The 23823-nt window shown below is 34.6% G+C and overlaps 1 protein-coding gene across 3 annotated transcripts; it reads left to right on the plus strand.

Annotated features, from left to right (window-relative positions):
• Positions 1-263: 263 nt before the first annotated feature.
• On the plus strand, positions 264-22892 carry LOC114274064 (Nucleotide/sugar transporter family protein). 3 transcript variants are annotated; one of them, XR_014338275.1, is made up of 14 exons: positions 264-572; positions 896-1634; positions 1745-1914; positions 5539-5624; positions 5786-5835; positions 6594-6661; positions 8950-9050; positions 9217-9229; positions 11130-11314; positions 11668-11754; positions 13457-13551; positions 14261-14536; positions 20876-21038; positions 22386-22892. XR_014338275.1 is itself a non-coding variant. In XM_082883544.1 (13 exons), the coding sequence occupies exons 2-12, from the start codon at positions 1141-1143 to the stop codon at positions 21030-21032; spliced, it is 1506 nt and encodes a 501-aa protein (XP_082739670.1). In that variant the 5' UTR covers positions 264-572; positions 896-1140; the 3' UTR covers positions 21033-21038; positions 22386-22892. The 3 variants fall into 3 exon arrangements, 2 of the variants coding, with proteins under 2 accessions (XP_082739670.1, XP_082739671.1); XM_082883544.1 differs by lacking the exon at positions 14261-14536; XM_082883545.1 differs by lacking the exon at positions 14261-14536 and having other exon boundaries at positions 285-629.
• The last annotated feature ends 931 nt before the right edge of the window (positions 22893-23823 follow it).

Below are 23823 nucleotides of genomic sequence, written 5' to 3' on the forward strand. Positions count from 1 at the left end.
GAAGAGTACACATGTAAAAAATTAGAGTGATCATACATGATCAAATTACATATATATTATAATACTTGAACAATTTACTTTTGAAAAGATGTAAGTTGTATAAATAAAAATAATGTAATAGTATGACAATCAATGATTGATTAATTTAATTTTTTATATGAATAATATTTTTATATAAGATAAACAATTTAGATCAATAAATCAATTAATTGAATAATAAATCAATTTTTACTGTAATATTGAGTTTTTTAATTTTAACAAATCCGGACTCTTAATGGGTCACAGGCATAAGAAGTAACCAGGGGGTTGTGTTAGAGATTTTCAACAATAAATGAAAATAAAGAAAAAGCAACGCTTTATTTAGAAGGGAAAGCAACGCACTAACGAAACCATCAACAACACCCAAACCAGAAAAATACCAAACGCTCAATCACCATTCAACCCACCAAACACTTTCCGAAATCTTTTGATTTCTCACCGACCCAAACCATTCGACAAATAACCAGATCGGATCGATCTCTGTCTATCTCTCTCCTCGATCAAACGCTTCATCAATCTCTCTACGACCTCAGGTCATTTTGACTCTCTCTCTCTCTCTGCAACTCTCGTTGAAGCTTTATGAAAATCACGTCTGTCTATGAACTCCCATCGGTTTCGTTTTCATTTTTTTATAGTTAGTTGTTTGAATTGTGGCTTGAATTTCATTGAATTTTTATCAGATTTTGTAAATTCTATAAATAGTCTCAGCTGGAGTTGATTATTTGACTTTTTTGGTTGGAAAATTGGTTCTGAAATGTAAATTATGAGCTTAGTCTTTGACCATAGATTATTTTTTTCATTTTTTAAATTTATGTAATATTTTCATTTACAATTTATGTTAATTTTGCAATAACAGGTTGTATTCCGGTGTTTGTATTAATTGGAGTTGTGTACTTGACATTGAATTTGGGTGGGTTAGTCGGAAATTGATTGATTTTGTGGTTGGTGTTTTGGATAGGAAGGGTCTAGTTTGATATCTTTGGATTAGTACATTTTCAGTTCATTCAGACAAGCTTTGTAAGTTCTGAAGTAAATTTGTTGGCTGTTGGGTGGTTGGGAGGGTTGGAGTGTAGATGGCTCTGACCTCAAGCAGGAAATGAGATGAACGAGAGTGATTCAGATACAGAAAAGGATAAGATCACTGAACATAACTACAGTCAGAAACGAAGTCAAGGGTCAAGTCTTCCGAGGGAACCTTCTTTCTCGGGTTGGTGTGATGAAGATGGGGTATTCCATACAGATGACCAATTAGAAAATGTGGATCTAATAGAGGACTTCCACTTTGAATTGCCTTTGCTACAACAAGGTGGGTTAGAAAAGGGTCATTTAGACGGGGAGATGAATGGTGAAAATGATAAGGATGGTGTTCCAACTCATGATGTGAGAAATGCAAATGGAAAGTATGTGGCTTTTGATATTGAAAATGTGTCTGAAAGAGAGCAAAATTTCTCAAATCTTGGAGAAAATGGCTCCAATTCTATGGATAACCATGGAGCATCTCATTCACATAGAAAGAGTGCTATTTCTGCCATTGATGTCATGAAGACTTTGTTTTTTATACTTGTCTGGTACACTTTCAGCACGATTTTGACCCTGTAAGTTTGTCCTATACTCAATCAGTAATTGGCTAAATGTTTGATTCTTAAAACCTTTTCTTCTCACTGTTTTAAACTTGTTTGTTCTTAATATGCTTCTGTTCCACCAGGTACAATAAAACTCTCTTAGGAGATGATTTGGGAAAGTTCCCAGCTCCTTTATTGATGAATACATTTCACTTTGCGATGCAAGCTGTGTTATCAACAGCTATAACATGGTTTTGGCCTCAAAGATTTCAGCCCAGGGTAACTATGTCATGGAGGGATTACTTCATGAGAGGTAACTCTCTTGCTTTTATATCCTGTTCTTTTGTTTTACTCAACCAATTTGGGTATAAATTCAATTTTGGTGTATTCGTTTATGAATTTTCATGTCTTTTGTTGTTTTTCCTGAGTAACATTGTAGTTTATGTGGAAATTGCCAGTGTAGATAAGTTCCCTTAGCCTCTTTTCTTTTATTTTAAAAGAATAAATATTGGAGTGCAATGAATTATAACTTTGATTGGCTAGGAAGCATAGATATGGATACGAGATATGGATACGACACGATACGGATATGGCGATACGACAAAACCTAAAAAAATAGGATACCGGTACGGTTAGGATACGTTTGTGAAAAATATATTTTTTAAAATTATTAATAGTGAATTACACATAAGCTAAAGAACGTTAAGAAACCACAATGTAATTTTATAATGCAAAATACTAACCTTTAAGAATTTTGTATTAATTTAAGCTAGTAGCTTGTTTACTTTTAAAATTTTTAATAGGTCTTGCAAATGTTTCATTTCAATATCAAGTTTAATATATTTATATTACAATAATAGAACAATTCACAGCTTGTCCCTATGTTTTTTCCTTTGAGACTAGTGAAAAATATTGCATTCAAGTTTACTTGCTTATATATTTATTGATATTTAATTTTACCGTTGTTATATTCTCTTGTTAATTCTTACTTTCTATGTAGTTATAGGGGACATGCATGAAATAATTAGGATACATCAATTTGATAAATTCTATTATTTAACTCACTATGCTCTTCTTATCGAAGAATTTAACAAAGTATTAGAAAAATATTTTTATATTTATGCTTGCAATTATATTATATTACTATGTAAGAAATGTTACAATTCTAATTTCATAAAACAAGTAAACATGACTTGGAGTATCCGATACTTTAAAATTAAGTATCTTATACTCCAAATTTAATGAAAAAATAATTAAAAAGTATCCGATACTTTTAATAAGCATCCGATACGTATCCGCGAGTATCCAAGGAGTATCCGATACGATACGGATACGTCACCCTATTTGAAGTATCTGTGCTTCATAGTTGATTGGCTAGAATATGTAACTGAATTGAGAGGTAGATGCCAACATTGGCAAGAGAAAAGCATTCCTAGATAGTTTACAATGTCAACTAGGTCTTGTGGTTAGATTAACTCATTATGCATAATATACGTATGGGTTTATGCAAGAGAATTTAAATTGTGAAACTTATTGATTGTGCTATATATTTTTGAATGCTCATTACTCTCAAGACAAAAGAAGTTAATGGTGAGAACACCATCAGCAATTTCGAAAAGAACATGAACAGAGGATGTGGCAATCCCTTAATAAAAGATACAAGAAAATTGATTGGCCTGGTAAATGAACAGTCAGAAGATATACTTCAACGGCTCCTGTGTTGTTTCATATACCACATTATGTTATATGTGAGCATGGAACTATCATGACCCAAACCCTACCCTCCAGGTTCGGCATCATGACTGGCCAGCAACCAACTTGGTTAATCGATGGTCTCATGTGCTTCATTTGCTTAAAATTTAATTAAGTTGCAACAGAAGTATGTATCATTAAGTGAGGGTCAATGTGTGGTTCTTGGTATAGAGCTTGTGCTTAGGTCAGTCCCATAGTGCATGTAATTTTTACACAAATGCCTATGTTAAGATACTTACATCAAGTGGCCTAAAATAAAAGGGTCATTATATAAATGAAACATACACTATTATTTGCGTAATGATAAAAGGGGTATCTTAGCAAGCCAAAAGTCTTCACAAGTGAATGTTTTCTATTTTACACAGTTTCATAGCACTTGACATAGACATGAGCCTTTTGGAGCCTTACTACCTGAAATGGTGAATAGAAGTGTGAGTTGACCAACTCAGTGAATAGTTTAATTTCTGGAGTAGATTTGTCCTGTGGATGAAATTATTTAAAACAGTTTATACAAGTAGTGAAACTATTATGTTTGTATGATTTGATAATCAAGAAATAATTCGTAGCAAGTATAAAGAGGTTTCATGCCAGGAATATCACAAGGGCAATCAATCATATAAAAGCAAACTTATGTCCTCAAACCAAGTTTGTATCAAAATCATAACGTTTCCCAATACCAGATGCCTAGAATGCAAAATCCCGAGAGTTTACTGATCTAGACATCACACAAGACATCCTCTCCCTGAACTAGACGTCTGATTTGGTTTCCTGACTGTTGGGTAGATTCTGTGTCTCAACTCAAACGGTCATAATTCACTCATTTAAAACTAACTAGGTCAAATTTTATCCGGCCTCCGGTTAAAAATCCATTGGTAATCACGTTAAAAAAATCTTTCTATAAACAAGAAATATATAGTCTACTTTTTTGGTAATTAAAAGTTTAGTATATTTGATTAGTGTGAAATCATATTAAACAAAACTTTTTGTTTTTGCTAAAAGCAGTTAAATAGAGAAAAGAAATTGGTTTCTTATTTAGGTTCTTGTAGTTTTAAAATTGGACCACTTGTGAAGCTTTATGAGCCCAAAATTATTAAATACTATTCAAATAATTACGTAGGCATATAAGAATTGAGTAGTATATCTAAATTGAGATTAGTTTTCTATAGTTTTTGATTAGGCTAATTGGCCTACGTTAAGTAATGCTTTTCTATCTTAAAAAAATAGTAATATTTTAATAATTATTTAATCTATTCAAACTTGGCCTGACCCACCATTTGTCTGACCGAATTTGCCCTGTACCTTCCTTTTGGCTCCCCAAATGGAAGAATCCCGGCTCTGCCCTTGGTACTAATCATAGTTGTGAATACCACACTGGCTTGCGAATTTGCTCTGTACCTTCCTTTTGCTCTTTTAGATACAATTTTTTCATTTATTTATTTATTCCTTTTTTTTGTTTTTTGTTTTTTCACTAGAACATTGGTTACTTCTCATCTAATAAGCACTACATGGACATGGACCTGCGACACAGCATAGACATGTCGATACAAATTTTTTCAAAAAATGTAGGACACAACATGTGAAGGATACAAAATATATAGTTTTATATATTTATTATATGGCATATATATTAATATATCATTCAAAGTCATAAAATAAATAAATAAAAAAAAAGTGCAACATGACACTAATTTTTATAAATTTACATTATTTTTTAAATCTTTTTATCTTAATTCATTTTGTTCATTCTTATAATTAGTTTCATGTGTGTGATGAACACGTCACACGTCTGTCCCCCAAGCGTTCAAAGAGTGTCTTGGTCTAAAAAAAATTAAAAATAATAGTACACGCTTGGAGTGTCCGACACATTTTGAGAACTGTTTGACATGGACATGATACAGACATGCCACCTTGTTAGAAGTGTCGTGCTTCATAGAAATATTTATGATGCTGTATTACTCTATTGTGAATTAGAAATATTCCATTCCTCATCAATGCACATTGTCTCATCTTTTCCTCTCTCCGATGTTGTGAATCTCTTATTTGGTTATACTATCTCTTTCTCATTTAGATTTCAATTTTACCCAAAATTTGATCCTGATTCTTCTTATCGTTTGACTGAATTTCAGCTGCTTATTTATTAACTATTCTAACAACTAATGCTACAGATGGACTTTGCCTTTCACAGTTGTACCAACTGCTTTGGGAACAGCACTGGATATTAACTTAAGCAATGCCTCCCTTGTTTTCATCTCTGTTACATTTGCCACTATGGTTGGTCTTCAATTTTTTCTTATTGTGTATTACATTTACATTGTCATATGGACCTAAATTTATATCAAATATCCAACGGAAAGTGATATTTGTGGCTTGTTCATTGTATTATACATCTATGAAACTATCTAATTTCAAATTCTCTTCCTCTGTTTTTGCAGTGTAAATCAGCAGCTCCTATATTTCTCCTTATATTTGCTTTTGCATTTAGGTAAAACATCATCAAATGACCTTAATATTTACCAATTAATTATTCCTGTAGTTTCTTTAAATATTGTTCTTACCTTTTTGCATTAGTTATGATTGAACTTACTAGGAACATTCAAGAGGATATCCTCTGGTGTATGTTATTTGTAGATGATATAGTTTTAGTTGATCAAATAAGAGAAGTATTAAAATTTGAGCTAGAATTTTGGTGAGATACTTAAGAATCCAAAATTTCAATCCATGATGCCCTAAATGTGCTCGATGTGAAATTTCATATTTGCTATTTTTCTTCTTTTCACGTGTGCTATCAACTTCATTTCCACATTCTCATATCAAGGACATAAGTCGTCGAATTGTAACACAGTTATAGGTATTTCAACACAGTCTTAATTGAATTGCATATACTTATTATAGAGCATTTTCATATAAAAGGGATAACGAACATGCATATGCAAGATGCAAAATAATACCAGGGCACTACAGTTACATATAGGATGTCTCTTGCACTTCAAACAAAGTTATCTCGCCTTTTAAGTGATGGTTTTGAAATTTGATGGCCTTTTTGTCAGCTTTGTAATATATAAACTATGCCCTTCTATTCTATCTTTGTTTATATAATTTGATAATCCCTTGTCCAAAGTAATGTTATTTATTTATTCTCTAACAATAATTATGATTTCTTTGGAGTTATCTATTGTTATGGATTTTAATTTCTTCTTTCTTTTCTTTTCTTTTCTTTTCTGTTTTTTTTGGGGGTGAAAGATTGGAGTCTCCAAGCTTTAAACTTTTCGGTATCATTTTTATTATATCCATTGGAATAATGTTAACAGGTATGTAGCTTCTCATTTGTATTGTCTGTTACTAATTTCATTTCTACTACTTTTACTAATTTTATAGTCAATACAATAATTCTTACACAACATTTGTTTTAAGACACCTTGTGCATGGTAATTGTTGTTCGGCAAAACCTTTTTGTTTTATCCTTATTTTTTTTATATTTGGAAATCCTTAATTGGTTGGATTTGGTGGGATCCCTGCCATTTTAGTTAATAAATACTAGTAATTTAGTGACACCTTTCTTCTTGCATATATTAAGTGGAGTAATCGCTCGTGACAGATGAGAGCTGATAAATTTCATTAATCAGTAGCATATTTTTCGTTATTTGGATAATTTAACCATTTAAGACATATGGTGTGGTACGTTGGACATGTAAAATGATATGCATGGCTTGCACAGTTATTTTTTCATCTTGGATGTATGTTATAGTATGCAAACTACAAAAGATTTGATACATGATATACATCAGTATGCATGTGCTATATTTTCGTGCTTTCGTGATGTCAACCTACTATTGTGCAGTTTATACCCATTGTTTGAACGACACTTTAAAGGGTAATGACATTCATTTAAAGGATTTATTTGTTTCTTTCCTCTCCTCAGAAACTAAGCCTTCTTTTCTTTATGCCCAGAACTTAAATGCATATACACTATGTCCTGTACATTTAAGAAAGCTAGCTATATGTACTTTCTAAAAGTATTAAAGGTAAGTGGAGAATCTCAATTGAAGGTGATGTTCACTTCAATGGATTAGTGTGTGACAAAATGGAATTTGAGGAATCTTTAAGAATAGTAATAGCAACAATATTCCAGACATGCTTTCATCCTAGGATAGTTGGAATCAAGCTGTAATTTTCCTGGTTGAGATATCATTTCCTTCTTTTGTTGTCCTGCTGGCAGTTGATCTCAAATCATTATTTTGAAACCCGGACCATGGAGCAAACTGAAAATGGAACCCGGACTAAGAGTCATTGGTTCAACTATCGGGTTAACTGTAATTGAATTGTGACATTATAATTATCTTATAAATATATTAAAAATTATGCATATATAAAAAACATAGGTATTAAGATACCTTGGGAGTGAGAGCTCCTTCAAAGAAAGTAAATTATATTTTAAAAGGCAAATGTTTACATAAATACATGTATTTGTTACATAAATACATTTTAAAGTTTGTTAAATGTAAGTGAATAGTTGTTTTCTAAAAGGCATGTCTTTTGAAGCCAAGGGTTGTGTCCCTAATGAATAGTCACTTTACAAGCATGGTTATTAGAATTCTGATCTCTAGTTGGGGTAAACGATCTGAATCGCACTAGGATCTTAAAGTCAATAGGATCTTAAAGAGACTACGATCCTAGTCATAAAATCGTGTAGAGTCACATACGATGCCGATTCTATTACGATCCTGATCCTACTAAAAACATTTCTTATTATTTATTTCTTATATGTGTACGTATATGTATACATTTATATAAGAAATTTGACTGTAAACTCTTTCTCCAACATCTCCTCTAATTTTATGTCAACATAAAAGATGCATTATATCAAATTTATCATTTTTCTTTAATGATTTTAAAATTATTTAAGATACATTATTTTTGTGGATAATTTTCCGTTTTATTTTACATTGAAAGTAGAATCTTACGATCCTTGATCCGATTCTACGATTGGATCCACAAGTCCCTCCCAACAATCCTATCTAGTGGGATCCTGATTTTAACAACCTTGCTTTCAAGTGCATAAAAGGACGTTTGAGGCTGTACATATTACACATTAAAAACAAATATTTCTTTTCCTTCTCTTTATTATTTGCATATCTATTTTTTGGAAACTCCGATCACACACGGTTCATTAACCCTTAGTGTGAACGAGCATCGGAAGGACTGGCAGTGATTTGGGTTGTATCTTGGAGGACTAGCAGTTATTCACACAGGGTTCATTGTCTGCTAAAACCTTCGCGTGGAAAGACAATACAGCTTTAGGATAGTGACTATGTGCCTCTCATAATAACAGGCCAGATTTTGTGCTTTATTTTAGTTTATACATTTACATTATGTTTATGGATTTGCCAGACAAAGATTGATCTAATGGTCTTTAATTACACTTCTTATGGAAAAGTATTTTCTTTCACTTGTCTGAAGAGTAAAATCAATGGCAACCAACCTCACTATTGTTGAGAACCTTATCAAATTTATGTCTCAGTCATTTCTGCTCTATCCGATACTTATATTATATATAACCTCGATGTTAAATCCTGCCTTACATCTGTGTGTACCGCAGTTGCGAAGGAAACTGAATTTGAATTTTGGGGATTCATTTTTGTTATGCTTGCTGCTGTTATGTCTGGATTTCGTTGGACCATGACTCAGATTCTTCTTCAGGTATTGCTTCTCTTTGTGTCTGTTTTTCATCCTATGAACATATTTTCTTTTCCTATTCTTGTTTTTTGTTTTCCCCTTCATTTTATGTGCGCTTACATTATTTTTCTTGGCTTGGTTCTGGGATTTTCATTCTGTTGGTGCGTACTATACCAAAATGGACATAAAGAAAGAAGTATATGGTAAGTACTACCGTTTACTTTTGAATGATAATTTTAGCAAGTTCACTAGCTGTCAGATATAAATACATGTTCAAATGTGCGGATCTCCGTTTTGATCTTTATATATCATTATATAGAGCCATCCCCAAAAACTGTCTTGGTAGATTGCCAATGGTCTCGATACCACTTTTCCTTTGTTATTAATATATATCATGTAATCTAATATTAAACATGAATGGTAAAGTACCTTTTTTTTTTTTTTTTTTTTTTTTTTTAAATGTTGGATTTTTTAACTCGTCATTTGGCAGAGGAAAGTTCATAAAAAGTACTTCATGATGTAGGATTTAATCTTAAGAAAGGGAATCAAGGATGCCTACTATCAAATACTATGAGCCTCAGTTTTTTATCTTTATAGGTTCCCCCGGCTAACTAAAGAGAGAGTCAAATTTTGGTTTAGTGGGTGAATGGGTTAAATTGGTTGAGGTTTAGGCTAAACTTGGGTCAGATTAAAGGAGAATTCTTGATGAACCGAACTTAGTATTTCTTTTTATAAACTCTGGTTCCAATTCTTAGACCTTTACAATCAGAAACAAATCCATGAATGCCTGATATTTATCATGCATCAAGTTAGACACCTAAGGAGAAAAATCCTTTTCATTTTATGTTTGTGAGGAAATGATAGGTCATAGGTGGAAGTTATGGATCCAAAAATTGATGGTTTTTATTTGAAGTAATGTTATTATAGTGTTTTCAACGATCGAATTTTTTTTTCCTTTTCATCAAAACAATTGTAATGCTTCCATTTCCTATGAAACAGACATCAAACATTAGTAGACAATCAAATTCCAATATTTCCATTGAAAGATACCAAAATGCATTGAAACACAATGAAACATTATGAAAGAATGAGTTGTTTTAACACCTATTAAGAATCCATAAAAGAATTATTTCCATTTTTGCTTCTTTTTAAAAGAAAAGACTCGCAAATAACGAAAAATCTTAAATTTTTTAGACAATTGAATTAGGAAGGTGAAAGAGGGAAGATAGAGAGGTGAAGAGAAAACGAATTTGGTTAAATCATGAATCCTCTTTCTTTGTTATTATATATGATTGATATGAGATTTCTCATTAGAATCAAACATCAATACAGAAAGCACATATTGCTCTTTGAATGTTCAGAGTGTTTTTTTATCTATCCCATTTTATATTGGTTTAGGTGAAATGTGACAGCGGTGGCATTACAAATATAAATTTTACTGAAGTCCCCTGGCACTTACTCTTGGTAAACTTCAACTGAAGTTATGTGATGAAAATCGATTTCACTATGATGCAAGATGGATAAAATTTGTTTTTTTAATTTGTGAAGTGATAAACTTCTTTTGTAGGAAACCCTATCAAATTTCATTTTGGTCCATTCTATGAAAAAAAGAAGAAAATGAGATCATGAATTGAATGGTTATCTGTGTGTTGAGAGAGAGTGGGAGGCCAGAGATAGAATAGGTTTGCTGTGATGGTAGCTGCCATGGAAGCAGCTTTGCCAAAAAAACTGAAAAAGAATTGAGTTTTCAATGGATTTCATCCATCTGTTCAATTTAAATAATGTTGCTGTTCAATGGATTGATGACCTTTTTTTATTTATTTATTTTTATTTATATATCATTGTGAGTCATAGTGTCAGATTTTTTCTTTTGATCAGCCCCACTTACCTTGAAAAAAGGAATAAAGGGGCAGGGATTGGATAAATTTTTCCTCTTGTGAAGATGATCAAGTTAGGTGACAGTGAAGTTAACTGATTTTTGAGGCTTGGTCTAAATTCAATTGTTTTGACGAAGAAGTTATTTAATTCTGTGTAATATTCAGCAACATCTGTACAAAGTTCACATAAATACTCATAAAATGCGTTTGATGCGGTTGTTTTCAGGTCTGAAAAATCCACTTACCCTGATGAGCTATGTAACTCCAGTGATGGCAGTGGCAACTGCTATGCTCTCTCTGATAATGGATCCTTGGGATGAATTCAGAACTAGCAATTACTTCAATAGTTCATGGCATATCACTCGGAGTTGCCTTCTCATGTTTCTTGGTGGAACTCTCGCCTTTTTTATGGTAGAAATCTTAAAGCCTTTATCCTGAAGTATTCTATCAGTTTTTATCTTTTTCTTTTTTCCTTTCCAATCTTAAAATTTTCCCTGCATGCTGTTGCTGTGCTGGGGATTTTTTTTGATCACAAAGTATTTTTCATTTGGATTTCAAACTTTACAGTCCTTTCATGTTGCCATCTTATGATCATTAGATTAGTCATAATTCCATTTGAGTGTCTGCTCATAAAAAAAGAAAAATACATAGAGATATTTATACATGTAAATAAATAAATAAATAAAGAGTGTTCTTCTCACACAAGATTTAACCTATTCCCTTCTCCTCTTATTTGTTTTATTTTTCTTTTCTTTTTTTTGCAGGTATTGACAGAATACATTCTTGTTTCAGTAACTAGTGCAGTAACTGTGACAATAGCAGGAGTTGTCAAGGAGGCTGTCACCATCTTGGTATGAGCTGTTCTGGTTGTTGTCTAGTTATTAAGTTAATATGTTTGTCCAGTTATTAAGTGAATATGAAATTTGTTGGTGGAAGCTACAAGTTGTGTGTTTCAATCCAACCTTCCATTATAATAAATCAACTGGAATAGCTATAAATGCTTGATAGTTATATTGGAGGAATAAACCATGATAACTGTTGAACACTAATTTTTCTTAATTCACATGCATGCTGTAAGGTTTTCTTGAGGGGAAGGAATTGTTAGGTAGTATCATTGTTTATCTTGCAGTTACTCTCATACTTCTTTTGATATTATGTGCACAATTTCGAATATATGTTTATTCAAAATGTTGCTTAAGATTTGAAGAATTTTATGAGAAAATTAATTTTTGACAGAGGCAATGCCTCATGACATTTTCTTGATGGCACTTGCAAATTAGTTTAAGTGAACATCAGTAAAATTTCAACTTTTGGAACTTAAAAGCTTTGAAGCACGGATACAGACACGGATGCAGGACATGGTGATTTCAAAAAAAAATCAGGACACTCTAGGGATACGGCGAAAAAATTATTTTATTTTATTTTATGTATTTTTATTTGCTATGTTTATAAATATCACATCCATAAGCAAACTAAAATTAATGAAAATCAATACTAATTTGCTTTAAAAATCACACTAAATTTAAATCACAAGTGACTAGATCTGTGTTGCACTAGGGCTCAAGGGCTAGAAGGCAATCTCTCAACTTCACAATTGTGGTTAGATATTGCGTTGTCAATAGCCTGATATGAGTTATATATATATATATATATATTTTAAATTCAACCCTCATGTTTCCATATATTATAATACGACTCTCGAAATTAGCTTTGGAAATTTAAAATAAGACCTCGTCATGTCCCAATGCATATCTTGCCGTGTTCCCCCTGTGGCCCGCCGTGTCCAGTGAAAAAAGGAATTATTAAAAAAATGGACATGCAATGTGGCATGTCGGACACCCACTTTGTCCATGTCAGATACATGTCTGATACAACTACAAAACTTATTTTGAAGTGTCGGTGCTTCATATCTCAAAAGTGTCCTGTTGGTTCCTTCCGTCACTTACAAAAAAGAGTCAGATATACTGAACTTTGTATCTCAACCGTTGATACAGTTGTATTTGTGTACAGCTGTATTAAGATCAACCATCTCAGTCATGCTTGAGAACAATCAAATTCTGTTTGTAGGCACTGACTTGGTTGTTGAGGTAGCTAATGCTAAAGTTTCAGAGTAGAATACGAGAAAAAGAGATTTTTTTTTTTTTGAAAGAGTATGGATTTTGAAGGCTTAGCCTCAGTATAGCCCTCAAATAATGACCCATGTGATGTGCCAAGGTCCAACAGCGGGCCATCTTTTCTGTTGTCAATTGAATTTGATTTTTTGGTTTAATTTAGATGTATATTAGTTAGCAGTTAGCTACATTGAAATGTTGTCCAATTGGATTAAGATTCAAGTTCCTCAAACTTTTCCATTGGTGAGGTGTGAGCCCTTGTATGTAGCTCCCTCACGTCAAACCCAGCAGCATTGTTACTGGAATCTATATGTTTCTATTAACAATTGACTGATGAGCTTAAGTTTTCAACATTTGTGATTTTGGCTCTCAGGATCATTGAGAGACTGCTGACCCCATTCTGTTATCAACTTATTTTTTATGTTATGTAATTCTTGTTCAGGTTGCTGTCTTTTACTTCCATGATCAGTTTACTTGGTTGAAAGGGGCTGGCCTTATTACTATCCTGTTTGGCGTGAGCTTATTCAATTGGTACAAGTAAGTCATTCAATATAATTTTTGAACAAAAAAATGGCTTATCTTGTGGTGGCTATTCCTTATTTGTGTTGCTAGAATAGAAGTTAATTCTTCATATGGTTATCTGGAAAATATCTCTATTTCTAGCTTTAGTAATTCTTTGATGCAATTTGGATTGTCTTTTAACAATGCCTACATAGGCCAGTTCAACTTGATAAAAATTGAAATATAAATGATGCTGGGTCTTGAATTTGAGTTGAATTGGACGGGTGTCTATATGTTCCGCAATCTGCTCCTTTATATAACCAGGCCTCTTTTAGCTGTCAGAGCCACTTTCCCCACTTTTTCAACCACCTCAAGCTACTGGAATACTAGGTTAGCTCCTGAGGTGCCATATATCCCAACAGCATGACTTGAGGCCCAATTATCTTCTGTAGTCTTGAATTTGCTGACATCAGAAGTGATCTGTTACTGCCACCTATCCCTATCTGTTAGTACTTCAAAAGTGTAGCTTAAAATATAATTGGTGAATGCCATGTGTTGTAACTGCAAGGCCTCACCCCCAAATTTAATAGTCCTAAGTTGATTTGAAATAAGAGTAGTGGCTAAAAACCAATGAAGCACCGACACGTCCTCAGGGCCTGCGTACACGCGTCGGACACGGACACGCGTCGGACACGTGTCCGACACTCTCTAACGTGTCCTTTTTTTTTTTTTTGAATTTTTGCAGTCGGAGACGCCATGGACACACTGTGACACTTTCCCGACACGCCTGAGGTGGATCGAAGCCCTAACTGAAAGAGAGAAAGAGAGAAAGAGAGAACCCTAATTGAAAGAGAGAAAGAGATCGAGGGAGAAGAGGAGACAGAGAAAGAGATCAAGGGAGGAGAGAAGACAGAGATTGAGGGAGGAGATGAGAGGGGACAGACAGAGACAGAGAAAGAGATAGAGATAGAGGGAGGAGAAGAGAGGAGCCTAACCTATTCAAATCAATGAAGAAGCTGAGGTTTTTGTCTGCTCTCTTCTTCTTCGCCTCGTCCTCTTCGTCTTCTGTCTCCATCTTCTTCTCCTTCGTCTTCTTCGACTTCTCCTTCTCCTATTCTCTCTCTCTCTGATTTCACTTCTCTCTTTTGCTGATTCACTTTCCCCTCTTTTTTTATTTCACCCGTTTCTCTCTCCTCTTTTATTTCCTTCACTCTTTTTTTTTCCTTTTTTCTTTTTTTTTATCTTTATTTTTGTTAAACTTAAAATTCATAAAATAAATTATTTTTATTTAAAAACACTCATTTTTTATTAAATTTTTTTAAAAAATATGTTTATTAATTTTATTATTATTATAATTGTATAAAAATTAATACTGTATTATTATTGAAGTGTTGTATATATTACAATTACAAGGATTCCTATTATATAGGAGTGTGTTTGGGAGTAGGTGGAGAGTAGGTGAAGTGGAGGTGGTAGTGGTGTAGTGGGTTAGGTTTAGTGGAGTAGGTGAGGTGGTAGTGGTGGTAGGTTTATGGTAAATTCTAACAGCCCCCCGCAAACTCAAGGAGGATAGAAACTAACCAACTTGAGTTTGAAGAGAGGAACAAAACAAGAAAATACATAAAAATAAAAAAAGGATAGGAGACACTGTATGGTCGTGTCAGACCATTGGTGAAGACACTGAATGGTGGTGTCATAACGTTGTAGAGGACACTGTATGGGGGTGTCATAACCATGTAGAGGACACTGTATGGGGGTGTCATAACCATGTAGAGGACACTGTATGGTGGTGTCATAACGGTGTAGAAGACAGTTTATGGGGTCATGTCGGACCGTTGTAGCAGACAGTTTACGGGGTCATGTCGGACCCTTGTAGAAACTAACCGGAATCAATGTCGGGACAGTTTACAGAGTCTTGTCGGACCCATAAAGGAGCTAACCGGAATCAATGTCAGGACAGTTTATAGAGTCTTGTCGGACCCTTGTAGAAACTAACCGGAATCAATGTCGGGACAGTTTACAGAGTCTTGTCGGACCCATAAAGGAGCTAACCGGAATCAATGTCGGGACAGTTTACAGAGTCTTGTCGGACCCTTAAAAAGTCGCACCCTCAAAAGGTGTGCCCAATCTTTCAAAAGGCGTGCCATCAAAAGGCGTGCCCAATCCATAAAAAGGCGTGCCATCAAAAGGCGTGCCCAATCCATAAAAAGACGTGCCATCAAAAGGCGCGCCCATATTGTCGGCGAGCGTCGAGCGGCACATGATGCGCGTGTCTGCCGCTTCGTCATGTTCTATATAAATCAATGCGGAGGCTGAGGCAGAAAACCTGCTAAAATCTTCTGAAAAACTCGTCCTTGCCTGAGAGAGAAACTCTGTAATACGCTGTAACCAACCCGTCTCTGAAACACTCAGCAACATGGCCTCTTCTTCCCGTCCAACTACCCAAAACATGGCCTCCTCTTCCCGTGGTCTGCTCACGCTCTTTCCAGAACTGAACGAGCCCACAAGAGAAATAACTGGGACGGTGGCCAGTGAACCGCAACCAAACACCTCTGGTTTTGCTCCGTTAAACTTTCCGATGCGGTCGGTGGAGCAAAAAATGGCGGTGCAAACTGATATTGAGGCCAATCAGTATACTCTGAAGTCATGTGTGGAAACCATGACTGCGGTCACAAACTTGTCGCACCGGCTGCAGAGCAGGACAAATGAGGTGCAGCAACTAAACGCCCAACTGGCTCTGCTCCAACGCATGTATAAGGATGCACGAGCAGAGATAAGTGTGCTAAAGACAGAAAACAAGGAGCTGAAGCGGAAGGCCACCGTGATGTTCCGATTTGGAGGTCCACCATATGCTGTAGTGGAGGAGCAGGGAGGAGGAAACTTGCTTGGTGGTCTAGGAAGCACGGAGGCAACACCGTCAAGGACTGCCCAGGACGGAGGCAAAAAGAAGAGACCGGCGACAGAATAGAGAAGAAAAATCCCACTGTGGGTGTGGTTGTGTTTTGTGTGTGGGTTGGTTGTTTTTTTTTTTTTTTTTTTTTTTTTTTTGGTGTAAAATGGTGATCGGGGTGAGCCCCGACATGAATAAAATGAGTTTGATAAGCAGTTCGTCTTCGTCTGCTGAAATTATTATTATTATTTTTTTTATTTTTTATTTTTATTTTATTTTTTTGGCAAAGGAATAATAATGAAAAAAAAAAGGTTTCGTGGCCCACGGGTTTGGTGAAAACCTGCAATGGGTTTGTATATGTTTGGTTTTTTTTTTTTTTTTTTTTTTTTTTTTAATATTAAGAATAATAATAATAATAAGAATAATAATAATAATATACGAATGGAAATCATGTGCGCTGGTAGTGTGTGGTGATGGAAAAAGTAAAGTGGATGGAAAGAAAAAGGTGAAAAATAGTTTAAAAATAAAAAAGGAGCACGGGTGTGGGCAAAAAAGTGGGGAAGATGGGTTCTTGAGTAGAGAGAGAGAGTGCAGTGTGTGTTGTGTCCCCCTTGAAAACTAGAGCTTGAAAAAGCTCTCTGTGAATTCTTCAGTAACACAGCAGTGCTCAAAGCAAGGCGTGCAGCTGCAAGACAAGCATTTCATGCTTTGGCAAGTGGGATTATTGAAAACATTTGGAATATATTACATTTCCATGTTTTCAGAAAAGCTATGAGTTAGAGGTGAAAGCTGGTGGCTACAGAAAAAGTAAAAGGTCGGGTTGATCTTGAAAGGTTTGAAGCTCAGGTTGAGCTCATAGTTCTTCTCTGCGAAGACGAGGATGACGAGACACGTGGCCCGGCTCCAATCGTCCATCTGAGTTCGTCGGAAGGCGTGTTGGCTCGCGACGGGAGCTCGGTGAAGGTGTGGAAGCTTGATTTGCTGGGCTGAGTCAGATCCGACTTGAGGAAGTTGGAACGCCATTGCTGGAAAATCTGTGTAGCTGAAAGATCTTCAAGCCACGACGCCATGGTTGAGATCGAGAAGAATCATGGCGGCAATGGAGAAGACAAGACCATCCAGTGTCTTTTTCTTGTCCTTTCTCTTTCAATTTCAGCATTTTGAGATTTGTTTCTCTCCTCGGAAGTTCAGTGCAGGAGAGGGATTGCACTGACTGTTGAGAGAGAGATGTGGAATTTGTGGCAGCGGAGTGAAGGTATGTGTGGAGGTCCGGCGGGCGGCCAAGGCGAGGCTGCTGCCCGCCGGTGAAGCAGAATTATTAGCTTCTTAACCTTGCTCTTCTTAACCTTGCTCTGATACCATGTTACAAATACTGTATTATTATTGAAGTGTTGTATATATTACAATTACAAGGATTCCTATTATATAGGAGTGTGTTTGGGAGTAGGTGGAGAGTAGGTGAAGTGGAGGTGGTAGTGGTGTAGTGGGTTAGGTTTAGTGGAGTAGGTGAGGTGGTAGTGGTGGTAGGTTTATGGTAAATTCTAACAATTTTTTTTTTTATTTTAGACATATAATAAATAAAAAAAATTATATATATTAAACGTGTCCCCAACGTGTCGTGTCCCCCATTTTTTTAAAATTTGCGTATCCCCGTGTCCGTGCCATGTCCCATATCCGTGCCCGTGCTTCATAGCTAAAAACCAACCCTAACAAATAGGGATATGGTCTGCCAGAAATATCATGAGAGAATATATCTCAACCAATTCTTAGAAATAGGAAACCACCACTGCTTCATTATCTAATAGGCATATTCATTAATATTACTGAGCACCACCATCACCGTGGGTCATTTATGCCATGTGTTTCCCTCTAGTTTGGTTGTCATTTCTGGGACAAGTATTGTACCCCTCAAACAATTCCCTTGAACAAAGATGAGGGTTTGGATATTGGAGGGGCTCTCCTAGGAAATAATCACAAGCCGAAATCCTTCTTTGATGTGATGGTCAGCACTTGCTGTCTTCCAGGTGGCACCAGAATTCAAATAGTTTTCAAATTTGAATTCAAACATTGGTATCCTTATCAACACTACTACCACCTGATCAATTATTATAAATATTTCTCAACCATTTCTAATACCCACTTTTCTTCTTCCTCACCTTTCCAACATATAGTTCAAGCCCCACGAGTTCTCTTCCTCTATATTACTGTCTTCCTTCATTATTCAGCTTTGCTCCACTGCTTTTTCTCTTGCTCCATAGCCACTGTTTCTATTAAGGACCCAAAGAGCGCAGGAAACACAGTTCTCTCTCTCATAGAGAAGAAAGACCCATCCATCAATCATCTAAGACTACTTGGTCTCCATCCCTTCTCCAACTCATTCTGTTTTTCAGGCCACTTACAGACTTGGCCCTGCTTTCAAAGACCACTGCCCTCCACATGTAGTATGCTATTACCCCTCAACAAAAGGTCACCTCCCTTGTGCTTGTGCCAACACGCCAGATTGGGATAGGTATGCCCTAGGTTCCCCTCTACGACTATGGCCTTAAGCTAACACTTTCTGTTAAATGGTTGGATAGAGTTGTTGTGAGGGCTCCTCTATGGAAAGAGATCGGCATCCATGGTATCATTATGCTCAGGCTCAGCTGGTCATCCTTGAAATTTGACAAAGAGATACTGTTTGCTGCTTGTCAATAGGTCCACCAATTCCTTCCATTTTAGATTTGGTAGGATGGTTCCAACCCTGCAAGACTTGGGATTCATTGCCAGCCTTTGCCGTCACAGAGAATAGGTCAATGCTCTAATTGTAAAAGCATCTCACTCTTAACTAGATAGAAAAAATCTCTGCTACGGGTATTCTCTCCCCTCAAAGTGTTGTAACCACCATGCCTCACCCCAAGGTTATAGTCCTAAGTTTATTTAAAATAGGAGTGATGGCTAAAAACCAACCCCCAATGAATAGGGATATGGTGTGCCGAAGATATCATGATAAGAGTCTCTCTCAACCAATTCCTAGAAAATAGGAAACCTCCCCTCAAGGTTTTAAAAAGCGGCCGCAACCATTATGTAACGTCGTTACGTAACGGTTGTGGTGGTTGCCGCCACCCGTTACGACCGCTATAGCGGTGTGACGAAAATTTACATGTGTAACAGCCGTAGTGGTACTATAATGGCTGTAATGGTCCGTTACACATCATTACACCATTTTAAAATATTCTGAATAGTTTCCTTTCCCAAAAAAAAGAAAAACAAAAGCTTACAAAAAAAGAACAAATACTCAAGTAGTTCAAAGAAAAAATCTTAAATAATTTTTTTTTTCTTTATAATTTTTTAAAATTTTTTTATTTCATTACATTGTCATGTAAAATAAAAAATATATAAACAGTGGTTGTATTTATTTTTAAAATCATTTTATTTAATATTTAATTGTAAATATTTTTTATTTTGTTACTGTAATGTGAATGTCTTTAAGAAAATAAATAAAATCAATTGCTCAAAAATAATTTTTGTTTATGGCACAATTTTTATTTTTATAATCATTTCATTTAATAATTGTGAATATTTTTATTCAGTTAGTTCAGGTATTGGTCAAAAATAATTTGTAGACATTTAAAATCAATTATTCTTAAAGTCATTAATTATTGAAATAAAATGTAAAAAGCTCTTTTTATAGTGATTTGAAAAAATGAAATATATTGGATCATACTTAAAAATTAATAAAAATTGATCAAAATTTATTTTAAATCCCAATAAATGTAATTCTGAAAAAAAAGAATATGCGTATCGGTAAGTTTTCTTCAAATTGTGTGAAAATAAAAAAAATTACGGTTCTGGTTACTGTAACTGTTACGCTACGGCTTTTATGCAACCGCAACCGCAACCGTTATGGCGACCGTAGCCGCTTTTTGAAACTTTGCCTCCATTGCTCCATTTATTTGATAGGCATATTCAAGAAAATCACCAAGCACTACCATTCATATGGGTCATCCGCGCCATGTGTCACCCTCTAGTTTGACTGGCATTTTTGGTACAAACACAATTTAGTTATTTTTCCTACCTTAAAAACTGCGTTCTTTATCGTTCAATTTTAATTTGAACACTACACTGTTTTGTTCAGCTGAAATTTAATTCAAATTATCCGACTAGAATATATAAAGGTAAAATTTCTTTTGTAGTTAGTTGTAATGTTGATGGTGAATAATTTTCACCTGAAGTGCTATTAGGATTGTCAGTATTTGAACATTGAAAATTGATATTCTTCTTGGCAATTCTAGTTGATTAGCTCCTCACTTAACACTGTTGGCTTGTTCTTCCTCATAAGTGAATATACAACTTTATGATATTCTACTTCAGAAAGTCAAATTGGCTCTTTTAGCTTTGATTCATATACTTCTAGTGTGCATTATGTCAAAGTCATATAATTCCATGTGAATCCATTTTTATTTTTTTATTTTTTGGTTTTGCAATTCTTAGATACCAAAAGCTACAAAAGGGTGAAATAGGTGAAGAGAATGTGGCAAGGTCATTGACAACCAATCCAGCTGCAAAATATGTTATTCTTGAGGAGATGGATGATCAAGATGATGGCCCATGGGAGCTTGGTAATCATACTGATGAATCTGATAAATAAACTTCGGTAAGCCTCTCAAGCCACATCCTCTTTAAAAGAATGTGATGGTGCATTAGTTGAGCCTTACTCTTTTCTAATCTATTGATTACTGTAACATGTTTGAGATCGTAAGACTATTGTGTGCTTTAGGTGCACGGAGTCTTCATTCTTTTCATTTGATAGAAGCTTCAAATTATGAAGAATGCAGAGACTCAGTTTCATTTCCACTTTCTACTTCTCATGTACCTGTCTGATTTCGACATACAAAGTAGAGAATGCATCTGTGTTGTCTTAATTTGGTCTTCTCATGTACTTTTATATTGTTTCTTTTTCTACTTGTTTGCACTGTGTCTAAAATAATTAGGGATTGGTAGGTGGAACATATTCTGCTCCAAGGATGGTTAAATATACCCACTATAGCACCAGATTGGTGAGCCTCACACAGCCAAGACTGAGACTCGAACAATTGGGGTCATCTTTCACAGTAGGTCAAAGACTAAGATCCAATTCACATTTTAGCATATTATAGCCATTTTAAAGGGACGAATGTCCAGACAGTCTCGGCCAAACTCCCTTACAATAGAAGACTAACGACTCAAACTGTAATTCATTTGAAGCCTACCCACCTACACTAGGAAAAGCTACCTTCAGTCAAAACAGTATGGCACATTATGATTTAACAACTGACAAAGTGGGACAATCATCGCTAGTGTAAGAAATTGTCTTTTTCTGGAATTGGGAATGTCAGGGGTTCTATTGAGCCACAACAGTCAAGAGTTTGGATTTTGTTATTCCTCTTTCTATTTTTGTAAAGAAGGGTGAATAAGAAAGAAAAAATATGACGATTTAAAAAATATATTTGTATCTGAAACAAAAGATAAAAGAAAAAGAACGGAACAAAGAATAGTTTGAAGGAAGATATTTAAAGTAGAAATTCTTGTCAAGAGTGTACATTGAAAAAGTGGATGGCTAAAATAGAAAGTGAGATTTTTGATAACTATTTTGACTAGCATTGCTGGAGTTTCTCAGCATTAGGCACCTAAGGAGATACCCTCACTCCTTTTCAGAGGCTTTAACCGAACCTCAGTCACTCTCTAATGCTCAGGGACAGATCAAGAGATGCTTTGGACATGGCAATACCCTCTCTTCTCTGAAGCCTTAATAATATTTGATATATCTATTGATTTTTATTTGTTTTCTGTGGCTTTTCTATGCTTTTTCTCCTACGCTAGGTTTATAATGTGGGTAAATGTCTGAATATCATTTTTATCTTTTGTGGAAGGACAAAGATGTCTCCTAAATTCCCAATCAATGTTGTTTTATTTACTTAATTGGTTGTGTGACATTTAGTGATATGTTGTTTTCACTATATAGGACTGTACAGACAAGATGTTATCCGGAGGGGGTTGATAATTGTCATGTTGGCTCAGTGGAGAAGCTTGTAAGATTGCACCGGCGTATTGATAGCTTCATTCTTCAACCTTTTTCTGTTCTGTTTCTGTGGTTCCTCTATCAGATTGGTGGTGGAGAAAAGGAAGTTGTAGATGTAGAGTGTCACGACAACTTTTATTCAACCATCTGTCCACAGTTAGCTGGTCGAGCCCATTCATTATGGGATAGTTTACTTTATATGCTGTTGATTGTACATTTTATTTTACATCGAGATGCGAAATGCATACTATGATATTCATTAAATTTTTGTCCCTGCTAGTTGTTCAGATGTTGAGAACTTGGATATAGGAACACCTTAAGTGCAATTTTTTTCCTTTTCCTTTTGTCCTAAATGTTGTTTTGGATCTTGGATTTGAGGGATTTGTGGAGGTTTCTATGTATTTTGCTTATGATATTCTATTGATAAAATTGAAGTAGGGTTAAATGCTATACTCGAAGGCTAGAATTTTTGAATGAGATGTTTTAATTATAGCACAAGTAAAAGGTATTTTAATATATGGAATTTTTGAATGAGATGCTTGATATATGGAACATAAAAGATATTTTTATGAAAGGAAAAGGATACGAAAGAAAAATTAAAAAATAAATAAAACTATTTACTCTGTTTGGTTAGATTAATTGAATTTTAAAATGCATATAAATTTTAGTTGTTTATATAACTAGTCAACAGCTGAACTTATAAATAACAGCAAACAACATAATAGATTGACTTGGGGGTTAATTATACTAAAGTCAATATCTTTACATTTTTACTTTAACAGAAGACAACTGAATCCCAAGGGGAGGGTGAGGTACAAAATGGACTACAAAGAGATTTGGACTATTCATTTCATCTTTACAATCTTAAGCCAATTTAAACATGGAATAAAATCATGTATTGGTATTAGTCTTTAGAGTACTGAATAGTTTTTCCTATATAATGTGATAGTAGTGTTTGCAAAATACCATTTTCAGAAGGTGAGAGAATATTCTTTGTTTGTTTCTTAATTATATTAAAATTCTTTAGGGAATGTCATTTTATCCTCCTCATTTATAAACTTGTATATTTTGATACTTTCAATTATAGAAATGTATTATTTTCTCTTTCCAAACTTCCTCCAAACCACTTCAAAAAAGAATGTATTTGTATGATTTTTATAACTGAGTTGGTCAATACGAATTTATAAATAAATAAAGTAAAGTGATATTACTAATAATTGAGGGTATTTTAATGTAATTAATCTGAATATGTAAGAAAAACTAAATTATGAGGTAGGCGGACACATCGTTGACTCGAAAAGTGTGTTACCAATGATTAGTAGGAAGGTAGTTCAAAAATGATTAGTAGGAAGGAAATATCTCAAGCACAAACTAAAATTGG

The sequence above is a fragment of the Camellia sinensis genome, chromosome 8 (genome assembly GCF_055761805.1).
Source record: "Camellia sinensis isolate YWXY chromosome 8, ASM5576180v1, whole genome shotgun sequence".
Classification (NCBI taxonomy): domain Eukaryota; kingdom Viridiplantae; phylum Streptophyta; class Magnoliopsida; order Ericales; family Theaceae; genus Camellia; species Camellia sinensis.

Coding starts and splice junctions, on each gene's coding strand:
- LOC114274064 (XM_082883544.1), top strand. CDS start 1,141: ATGAACGAGAGTGATTCAGATACAGAAAAGGATAAGATCACTGAACAT. Junction 1,915..5,538: donor GAGGGATTACTTCATGAGAG/GTAACTCTCTTG, acceptor TGCCTTTCACAG/TTGTACCAACTGCTTTGGGA. Junction 11,315..11,667: donor GAACTCTCGCCTTTTTTATG/GTAGAAATCTTA, acceptor TTTTTTTTGCAG/GTATTGACAGAATACATTCT.